Source organism: Zonotrichia leucophrys, chromosome 1A, assembly GCF_028769735.1.
Source record: "Zonotrichia leucophrys gambelii isolate GWCS_2022_RI chromosome 1A, RI_Zleu_2.0, whole genome shotgun sequence".
In the NCBI taxonomy this organism is placed as follows: domain Eukaryota; kingdom Metazoa; phylum Chordata; class Aves; order Passeriformes; family Passerellidae; genus Zonotrichia; species Zonotrichia leucophrys.
Window position 1 is genome coordinate 23,264,637 of NC_088170.1, and position 10,341 is coordinate 23,274,977.

Here is a 10,341-nt window from a genome sequence, read left to right on the forward strand (position 1 = left end):
TCAATTTTTCTTCTTGTTCCCTCCCTTCTTTGGGGCATCAGTACAGGCATTTTCCATGTAGTCAAACAGTAAATCCAGCTCTCCAATGGCTTTAGTCTTTCCATTTTCTCCCAACTAGAAAAGAGCAGAATGCAAATCTTAACAAATAGGTTTGGGGTTTTTTTGAAAATTGAAATTAGGATTGTCACAGAAAGTGAATCAATAATTTACTTTCCTAATTTTCTTACACAGTTCTGCTAGTGTCATTATATCATAAGATATAAATTAGTTTGTTCAAATCTAGACTAGCATATAAGTTTCCTGAAACCTAATTTTTTAAGGTTTAAATTCCCATAACATGTGTAGAGAGCTAACAGGACAAGTGAGGGAGGGATAGAAGGGGAAATACCATTAATCTCCTATTTCATGCCCTTGTAGGCTTCACGTCCTAAATAATCTCAAGTTTGTTTCATAATTAGGTCAGCCTTAATCCAGCTAAAAGACTGGGGTTTGAAACTGCTTTTTCTAAATGTCTGGGGAAAATGTACCTGTTCCATTTTGTTCTTCATTTGTTCCAGGTTCTTTTCAATGTGGTCCCCCTTTCCTGAGAATTGCTAAAAGAAAGAAAACATCAGACATAAGATGGACAGATATATGCAGTGAGGTACTATTTTTTTTTCACACCTTTCTATTAACTCTGACTTTCATATCTTTGATCTGAGGTTTCCTTTCATATCACTGCCTTTTGCCACTGCTTGTAGCATTCTGAGATTTAGGAGCAGCAATGAGGTGGAGAGAAATGCAGTGTTACTCACACAGCTGCTGAGCTCTGAGGTCAGGGATGCCAAGAACTGTGCCACCTCCTCAACATTAGGGTACTGGCTCTTGACTTCAGTGAGGAGAACATCTTTTACTACGAGCTCCACAACGCTCTTCATCATGTAGCAGCGGTTGTTTTCCTATGTATGAAAGTAAATCAATGTTAAATCAAGGCAAGAGATCGTAAGTGCTGCAGAGGGATGCAAAGAGCAGACTCCTCATGTAAGGCTTACCCTGATGTTAGCAAAGAGCTGCTGCCCAATCAATCTGTTGTCCGTGTCCTTGTCTGAGGCGCTGGCCTGAGAGGAAAAAGGAAGAGTCAGGTGGTGTTGGGAACCTTACTTAAAAATTAATAATAAACCCAGAAGTTTTCACCAGCAACGAAAATGCAGGTGAAATGAGGGAATGGACACCACAGTCTGTTACAGGTAGATAAGCCTGGATATTGTGTTTGTTTCTCCCCTCAGCTGGGTGAGATTCAGGGTCAGTATCATAGGAAAATAAATGAGCTGAGGTCTGAACTCATATCCCCCAGTTGAAAGTCAGAAGTCATCGTGGTTATGGTGACTAAACCAGATACTGCAGGTGGCCGACCTCACAGTGGCCCACAGTGCTGCAGCTTGGTGCTCGGTGCTGTGCACCCAGGGACACCCACCCACGGCAAAAGCAGCCAGGAAACCTGCCCAGCAGAGCACTGTAGGACACCAGAGCATCTGCTTGGCTGTGACTGCAGTCATGGACAGGCCCAGCTCCAAATGGCCTGAGCAAACGGAGAAATTTAATGTCATATTTCACAATTTACCCACTTTGGCAGCAGCTGCTTGACAAGAAGCAGCTGTGCTGTTGCAGGGGCTGCCTTTCCCTTGGGGAGCAGCAGGAGGAGAGGCAGCAACTTCCCCTGGCTGCACAGCCAGAAGGCAATAGACCTGCTCCGCACACCCAACCTCTGCCTTAACTGCCAATCCACTCCTTTTTTTCAGGGGAGAGAGGGAGGAATGCCAAAGGCGAGAAGTCACAGCACCAAGAGAGCAGTAGGTCCCCAGACCCCACCATGAAGAGCACACAATCACTGTACCGTTTTGGCCAAGGTGTAGGTGCGATTCCTGATGTAGGGCTGCTGGAAGTGGACCTTCCTGAGCCTGCAGGCATGATGGGCACCGGGAGCCCCTTTCAGAGGCAGAGAGCTGGTGAGAAGAGGGAGGCAGCAACAGCAGCAGAAGAGAAGCCATCCTGGGAAGCTGCTGGCTGAGGCGTGCAGGGAGGCCATGGCTCGGGGTCCGTCCCAGCGGCTGCAGAGCGGGCTCAGCACTGCAGAGGAGACAAGGCAGCGTTAGCACCGGGGAGAGCGCGTCAAAGTGAGAGCACCACAAGGGCTGCAAGCCTCACCTTTGCTGTGATTCTTGGTGTGCTCTGCAGGAGGTGAGCTGCACCTTATATAGGGCCACCAACATCTCTCTCAGCTTTTTTTTTGGGGTACTGGTGGTGAAATAAAAATGACATCAGCAAGTCTCTTACTTTCCAGTATCCTCTTCTGAGAACTACCTAACCACTTCAAAGCCCACAAATACAACTTCAAGGCCATCATAATCTTTAGTTTCCTATAAAAAAAACCAAATATTCATGTGGGGCAAAGCAGGGGCTTTTACCAGGGTAGGAATCCTGACTTCTTTTTGCATAAAAATATTTGAGAATTGTAGGAGTTTGTGCCTCCTGTCCTAATTATTACGCACTCACTTGATTGACAATTTGATGGCAGAAAACTATCAAATCTTCTGTGGTACAAGCCTGGTTTCACTGCTGCTGACTGGTGCACACAGGTGATCAGAGATTGTATCAGAACCAAAGAACTGACCACCTGTGGCTCCTACCCTGAAAATACTTTTCCCCACACAGTGGCCCACTGGAGTCACTGGCCATCTGCACATCACTGTGCAATCCTCCCTGAGAGATCAGAAACTGTATAGGACCAATACAGCATTTATCACATGCCTGATTTCCAAATTCTGTTTTTCAAAAATATCATCTGTATTTAAGGTTGTAATCTGGTAAAATATCCAGAGCTGTGGTCATGTATCCATCCAGGTGATTTCCGTGTTCCTACGGCTCTTCTGCTAACATGCAGGCAGTGCTGCACCTTCAGTCTGAAATGCCATGCAGTGCTCCAAACAGGACACTGCACTCTTTAGACAGTAACTTGCAACCCATCTGTAGACAGTAATGGATGAGAACACAGAACTGGTACAAATGTAAACTCTTGGTTTGCTAATACCCAAAAGGTACACAGCTGACAAAGAGGAGAATAGAGACCTGGAAAACCAAGGCTTCAGCTCTGCCTCTGAGAGTGGATATCTGAGAGCTCTGAGGGTGAGCATCCATCTGGCTGGGCTCTATTCTTTTTGCCTCAGGGTTCTCAGGACAAGAGCCAATATCAACCTAACCTCATGGTCTGAAATGCCCAGATTTTTTTCTTACATCTGAAAGGAAGCAGTTAAAAGCTGAGCGGAACGAGGTTTATTCTTTAGCCTCCTCTGATGCCTCTGCAGCATGAATTTATCCCTTCATGTCTCAGTCCTGCCTCAGTTGCCCTTAGACACCTGTTATATCAGCACTGCACAGATCTGTGGCCTCGAAGCTGAGCCCTGGAGCCATCATCACCACCTCCTTTTCCTTGCCCCTCTCAGGTACCCATTCCCATGACCAGCCTCCAAAGCATCTTGACTGCAGCAGGCAGCAGAAACTGAGTCTGGACCCAGGATGTCAACAGTCTAGTTCACACCCAAATGTACCACAAGGCTACTCAAGAATATATTTCTAAACTCTTTTCCATTTACATTTCAAGCTAATAGTTCCAGTGGGGGTACAGGTTAATGAGAAGATGAAAGGCTGAGTTTTACAAAACCAAAGGACAGATGTTAAAGACCAAACTGGGAGAATCCTGATGGATAGGCTGATTTGAAGTATTGAGTCTCCCTGAAATGCATTTCCACTAACTGCTCCCCAGGTGTTAAACACAGTCTTATAACCAAAGTCTGCTTCTAACTGAGGTTTCCCCACCAGTTCATCCATCAGAACTGAAGTCCCATACCCACAACAGGAGCTGTGGACAGGCACTCAGATCCCCTGTCCTCTTATCCTTCTGGCAGGTGTTACCTCTCCATCCCTTTGGTCACTCACTCATCAGACACAGATCCAGCTTGTATGACCTCTTTTTGTGGCTCCAGCCCCATGGAAAGGGTGCATGACCTAAGCAGGTGCTGTGCCGCGCCCATCAGATCAAACCACCATGAGGAGCACACCTCATCCCTTGTCCTGATGGATATTTAACAAAATCAGGCAGATTAATGAGGAATTAGATGCTGAATCTTTCTTCTACCCTTTCCTATGCAGTGATTACAGCATCTCTTCTGTCCTCCTGCTCTTTTATTTCAAACCATACAGTGGGACATACCTGTTTTCATAGAAAACCTTAAGTTAGCCTCCCATCTGTATTGTTAGCCATCTCAGCCATGCTACTGTTTGGTTTTGCCATCATGTCCTCCTTTTGAGGCTGTTTCAGTTGTTCAGTTTACCTTGCTATTTTTCAGACACTGAGATGCTGAAATACATATTTCAAGTTCATTAAGTTTCACAAAAAACATGTTTTGCAAATTCTGGTTTTATGACATTCCTAAAGCTTTTGCATTATTTACCCTTTTGTTAGCAGCTGTGAGTTACAACTATCTTTCATCCCTCTGTCTTACTCTGAGTATGGTCCAGCCCAAAAGCAAACAGCCAAGATGTTTCTAGACACTAGCACAGCAGACTTTACATTTCCCATGTTCATCAGATCATTCCTAGCCTCTTCCCAGGTCTATTGGTGCCACAGAGCTATGGTGTAGCCCCAGTCATGGCTTCAGTAGTTCCTTGTAATACATCAATAGGATTTCTTTGGAAGTGGAAAAATGCCTCCCATTCCTAGGGTCTTGTGTTTCTGTTATAAGATTGCATTGAACAAAGACTAGTCACAGTTATCACCTCTTTTCCCTGGCTCACCACACCCTGGATGGGAGATGCACACCCAGCCATACATCCCATGGAAAGATGGGGCTAAAAACCTGGGCTAGTGCTCCAGGATCTTACTCCAGTCCACAACTGAAGTCCAGAAGAGACTTCAGCTCTGTGTTTTCTGCTGCATTTGAGGAAGGGGTTATTTTTATTCTTGTTTGAGGAGGAAATACAATAGACTTTTCAAAAGCAAGGTCTTGAAGCATCACTTAGGGTGAGCCTCAGAAAAATTGCTTGGTTAGATTCCCCTTCTCAAATGGGCTACCCTGACCTGCGCAGCAAGAGAGATCAGTGGAAGGAAAGTGCCTTTCATTTAAAATGTGGTACTCTGGATGAAACCATCACTGGAGAGTCTTGCTTTGTGGAGAAAGAGTAAACTGGAAAAAATGCATCTGAAAAATGAGAGGGAAGTAATTTCCCTTTCTTATTTCATGATTTTTAATAGGTTTAATGATATTTTTCATATTTAAGGCTAGTAGCACTGTTTAAAATATGAAACTCTCACAAGAAAATATGTCCTCTGCTTTCATTTTAATTAAAACTTACCAAAGACCTTTAATCTTCTATAATCTTCTATTTTTTTCAAGTATAATTAATTAAGGAAATTATTTTGAAATTGTTCACAGGTCACTTTTTCTCCCTGGTACCACCCCAAGAGTTGAGTGTCTATCCTATCACGTAACTCACCTATAAACTTTTGAAGTCTAATTACAGGGAACTTCCCTAATTCATTAAGAAACCATAGTGGTAAATATTCTCGACAATGACTTGTTGACCCATTTTGAAGAGAGAAGATTTTTTGGGGAGGACTGGAACTCTGCATCACATCTGCTTCTAAAGCCACAGACACTTCCTTCTGACTTTGAATGAGGTCACAGGTGAGCAACCAACACTGTACTTTGATGTTCAGCTGTTGTGTATCAGCAAGAACGTACCAGCATGCAGGAATTCTCTTGGGCTTTAGGACATTTTCAACCAGCCAGGATTATACTGCACTATTGGAAAAGTCAGGACTGGCCACGGGGCTGGAAATACTGTCAAAAGTGGGCATGTGAAAAAGTGAGCCTGTGTACTGTGCTCTTGTGTGATGGTGTTCACAGGGGTCTTAGGATGAGGGAAGAGACGAGGATCTGACTCCATGTTTCAGAAGACTTGATTTATTATTTTATTATCTATATTACATTAAAACGATACTAAAAGAATAGAAGAAAGGATTAGAAGGTTAGCTAAGAATAGAAAAGAAAGGAATCAACAAAAGCTTGTGTCTTGGGCAGAGAGTCCGAGCCAGCTGACTGTGATTGGCCATTAATTAGAAACAACTCTATGAGACCAATCACAGATCCACCTGTTGCATTCCACAGCAGCAGATAACCATTGTTTACATTTTGTTCCTGAGGCCTCTCAGCTTCTCAGGAGAAAAAATTCCTAAAGAAAGGATTTTTCAGAAAATATCATGGCTACACTCTTGGATCTTTTATTTGGCAATGAGATTCTCTCCCCTTAAACCCTTGTATGAATGGGCCATACATCATGTAACACCTAAAACTGAGCACTCAATCTCAGGTTTCAGGTCACACTCATCCCCTCATTTTGCTCCAGCTAATTAGTGAAGCAGGCAACTGTCACATTCAGTTTATCTCAATTCTTCTCTGCTTTTGTCCAGACTTTCAAACTTCCAAAGATAAAGGTAGAATATAAAATTGTTTCAGCTCAAGCTCCAGTAAACTTAGTCAGCTCTCTGCCCAGCAATGAAAACCTCAGTAATATAAATAAATTCTTCCCTACAAAACTTGAAAATAAGCTTTCCTGTAATCCAACCATTCCTTATGGAAACCTAGTACACAGGCAAGTGTCTTCTGGGCACAATCATTAGGAATGGCAGCAGGGATTTAATTTCTACAGAGGAAATGGTACCAATACAGAGACTGGGAGAGGACATGTAGCATTCAACCATTATACTTTTGCTTGACTCGTTTTTTTCTTTTTTTTTTTAATAGGTTTAATGTTATGTAAGAAATTGTGAGTCCTTTGGAAGAAGAATGAATAGCATCAATAAAATTGCTTAGCCTGGGAATATCAGGTGATTGAAAAAGACTGGAGACAGTTCTCAGCACAGACACTGCTGACTCAGGGTTTTTGCTGAGGCTGTGCGATTTCCTACCTTCCCTGGCTGTAATATCTTTGTAACACAGAGTAACACATTTCCTCTAACGGTAACACTTTGGCTTCTATATCTGATCTTTCATCAAAGATCTTTGTCTCTGACCCTCACTTGGTTTTGTTACATAATTTTTGGGTCTCCTAAGTATAAGATGCTATATCATAAACCTGGTATTTCATATCATAAAACATCCAAAAGGAAAGGAAGTCATTGCCTCAATTTTAAATTACATTCTGGGCAGGGATGGGGGGAACACCAACAAAATAAAAACCACAGCCATATACACACAAAACAAAACAAAACAAAAAAACCCCAACCAAAATAAACAAAACCCCCCTTCTGTTTTAAATAACTTTATTCTCAAAAACATTCATATAGTGGAGATATAAGAGAAAGCAACCTAGAGATACCTTGAGACAACACTACATTGCTGCTACCAGTGTTCTTAATGTGTTAATACCATGTAATTACCAGGACCATTGAGGTAGTAACTTCTACAGCAGTCCCTAAATGATTAACTAATTAATACAAAAACAACAACAAAAAAACCCTGTGTCAGTGTAACTGCAATAGATCCTAGTCCAGTGGTCTTGCTTCTTCAGAAAACTCCTGCCAACATCAGTAAAACATAAAGAAGTTTTAATAAGACTTATCAACACACAGTCAACACTCAGTTCACACAGAGGAAACAAAAGAGAATTGAGACCATGTCAGTGCACACAGCACCAAAGGCACCACTATTAACCCCTTCCACCAGATGGCAATTCTTAATTCAGAGTGTAAAGTCACATACATATTATAAGACTATCACCTTATATAGTGACCTACATGTGTCCAACTAGGTCTTGTGAACAGTCAGATCAGGTGAACTGAAACTTTAGAGCTTCCTGTTAATGTGTGGTGTGGTTACACAGCCATGACTCAGTAACATGATGAAGTGGAATTAATGACATACGGTAGCTGAAAGAAAACCACTCTAAATGGGAACAGAATTTTGCAAACTGGCTTATAATTCAAAATCCAGTAAGAAACAGTTATTCAGGTTAAGAAATAGCCGCAGCACCTTGGTTGAACAAGTTCTAGCAGTTTTATCATGTAACAGATTAATTATATTAAGCCATTTTGAAGACTGTCCTTTGGGAAAGCAAGGCCTGATTTACGTACAGCTTTCACAGCTTCTGTTGGATTGCTCGTTGCACTCGTGGGGCTCTGTTAAAAGTGTAAGAACAAGAGCATTCATTTGCCAAGAGCTTGCTCTTTGCAATGAGAGCTGGGTGATACAGCCAGAGCAGCAGATCCTGCTTAGTGTTGATGGTTCTTCAGGGGAGGGCGCAAAGAACAACTCAAGCTTCTTACTCCTCACTTTCTTCAGAGGCCATGATGATGTTGTCTAGCAAAGCATGTCAGCTTTGTAAATGTGACTGACATTATATTTATGCCAGGTAACCTTATGGCAAGGTAACTAAGGCAAAACTGTGAAGGTTTCAAGTGGACCTCAGAGTTTTTCCTTTTATTTGTGTTTACATCTGATATACACATATACTCTCTGTGTAGGTATACATATGTGTGCGTGTGCTGGAACAGTTATTTTTTTCCATAGTAGCTAGTATGGGGATCTGTTTTGAAATTGTGCTGAAGATAATGTTGATAATACAGAGGCATTTTCTTTATTGCTGGGCACGGGATCAAAATCTTTTCTGCTCTTCACCCTTCTCCATTAACAGGTAAGCTGGGGGTGCACAAGAGGTTGTGAGGGGACACAGCCAGGACAGCTGACACCTACTGACCAATATCCCACACCATGTGGTGTCACACCCAGCATATAAAGCTGGGGAAGAGGAAGGAAGTGGGGAGACATTCTGAGTGATGGTGTTTTTCTTCCCAAGTAACCATTATGCATGATGGAGACCTGCTTTCCTGGGCTGGACACCTGCCTGCCCATGGGAACTGGTGAATGAATTCCTCCTTTTGCTTTGCTCATGTGTGGATTTTGCTTTACCTATTAAACTGCCTTTATCTTAACCCACAGGTTTTCTTACTTTTGCTCTTCTGATTCTCTTCCCCATCCCATTCTAGCGGGAGTGGGTGAATGTCTGAGTGGGGCTTAGTTCTGGCTGCAATTAAATCATGGCTGTGTATACATATGTATATATGCATGTATCATTTTTTCTGAAACTCAAGGTGTCTTTGTGTAATATTGTCATGTGCTGGGATACCTCCAAAGCACCTACTTTAGGTTGTGAATTAGAATGCCTGGCAGGATCCAGAAAGGATGTACTTTTGGATTTCTCCTTTCTAGACCCCTTTCTGGTTACTGGGTTGTTGTGACACATAAACCTAATCTGCAGATGCACCCTGTTCTGGAGGACTGGGTGCCCAGCTCTTGCAAGGTTGTCTGTGTGCACTAGGGAAACCTGCTGAGGCTCAGCTCAGCTAGAGTGAGCCTGTGAGTTCCCAGAATGGTGCTCTCGTGAGGAATGCTTATTTGCGTTTCCAGGGGGAAGCTGGCTCCAGCCTGTTTGTGGATTTTAGCTTACACGACGCATGGCTAAAAACAGATAACAGGAAAACAGCATCATAATTCTTATGCTGTAGCTATTTTTTCTGGCCCCATAAATCTCACATCCTTGACAATGATTCTACTCCAAGAGGAAACTCATTGACTCACAGAACTCTCTTGGGGGATCGTCAATAGCAGTACACTGGTCTGGGGAAGGGCTGGGGCAGGGGCTGTTGGCTTCCTGGGGATGGACACAAGTTGGAAAGCTGCTTTAGTGACATGAGAGCTGTCACCTTCTCTAATGGCTCTGTTGTAGTGAATAACTGAGCTGCCAGGACTCACTCTCAGAGGTGCTGAGCTCAGAGTCTCAGGGGAAGTGCTGGTATATGGGCAGTGTCTGAGCACAAGTACTTCACCTTAAATAGTGTTACTTCCCTTCAAAATGGCTTCATGTAATTAATCTGTTACATGATAAAACTGCTAGTACTTGGTCAACCAAGGTGCTGGGGCTATTTCTTAACCTGAATAACTGTTTATTACTGGATTTTGAATTATAACATAGTTTGCAAAATCCTGTGCAATTCCTCCACTGTTACCTGCCAGAGAGCAATGACAGCAGAAGTCAGATTAGGAGAATGTATTAGTACCTGGGCTCCAAGAATTTTTGAGTGAAGAAGAAAGCTGGTGGCTGGTAAATAATTTCATTTCCTTTCACCTTACAAGCAACACACACTGGGTTTTGGGGCTGTGGCCCTTGGGTGCAGAGGGAAACTCCAGCTACCTGACAATGGTAAAGCCAAACCTGTTTTCAGAAGGTTGTTACTGACCTCAGCAATTT

The 10,341-nt window shown here is 42.9% G+C and overlaps 1 protein-coding gene across 1 annotated transcript; it reads right to left on the bottom strand.

Annotated features, from left to right (window-relative positions):
• Positions 1-2,065, bottom strand: IL22 (interleukin 22). Its single transcript, XM_064731182.1, has 5 exons — positions 1,874-2,065; positions 1,032-1,097; positions 795-938; positions 528-593; positions 1-114 (listed from the first exon to the last, which is right to left on the bottom strand). Exons 1-5 carry the CDS (start codon positions 2,063-2,065, stop codon positions 1-3), a joined length of 582 nt encoding a protein of 193 aa, XP_064587252.1.
• Positions 2,066-10,341: the final 8,276 nt, after the last annotated feature.

Bases quoted from the DNA above. Each gene is read 5' to 3' on its own strand.
- IL22 (XM_064731182.1), bottom strand. From the start codon at position 2,065: ATGGCCTCCCTGCACGCCTCAGCCAGCAGCTTCCCAGGATGGCTTCTC. The intron at 594-794 runs GTGAGTAACACT...TCTTTCTTTTAG, and splicing joins CCTCAGAGCTCAGCAGCTGT to CAATTCTCAGGAAAGGGGGA. The intron at 115-527 runs GTACATTTTCCC...GCTCTTTTCTAG, and splicing joins TGAAGAACAAAATGGAACAG to TTGGGAGAAAATGGAAAGAC.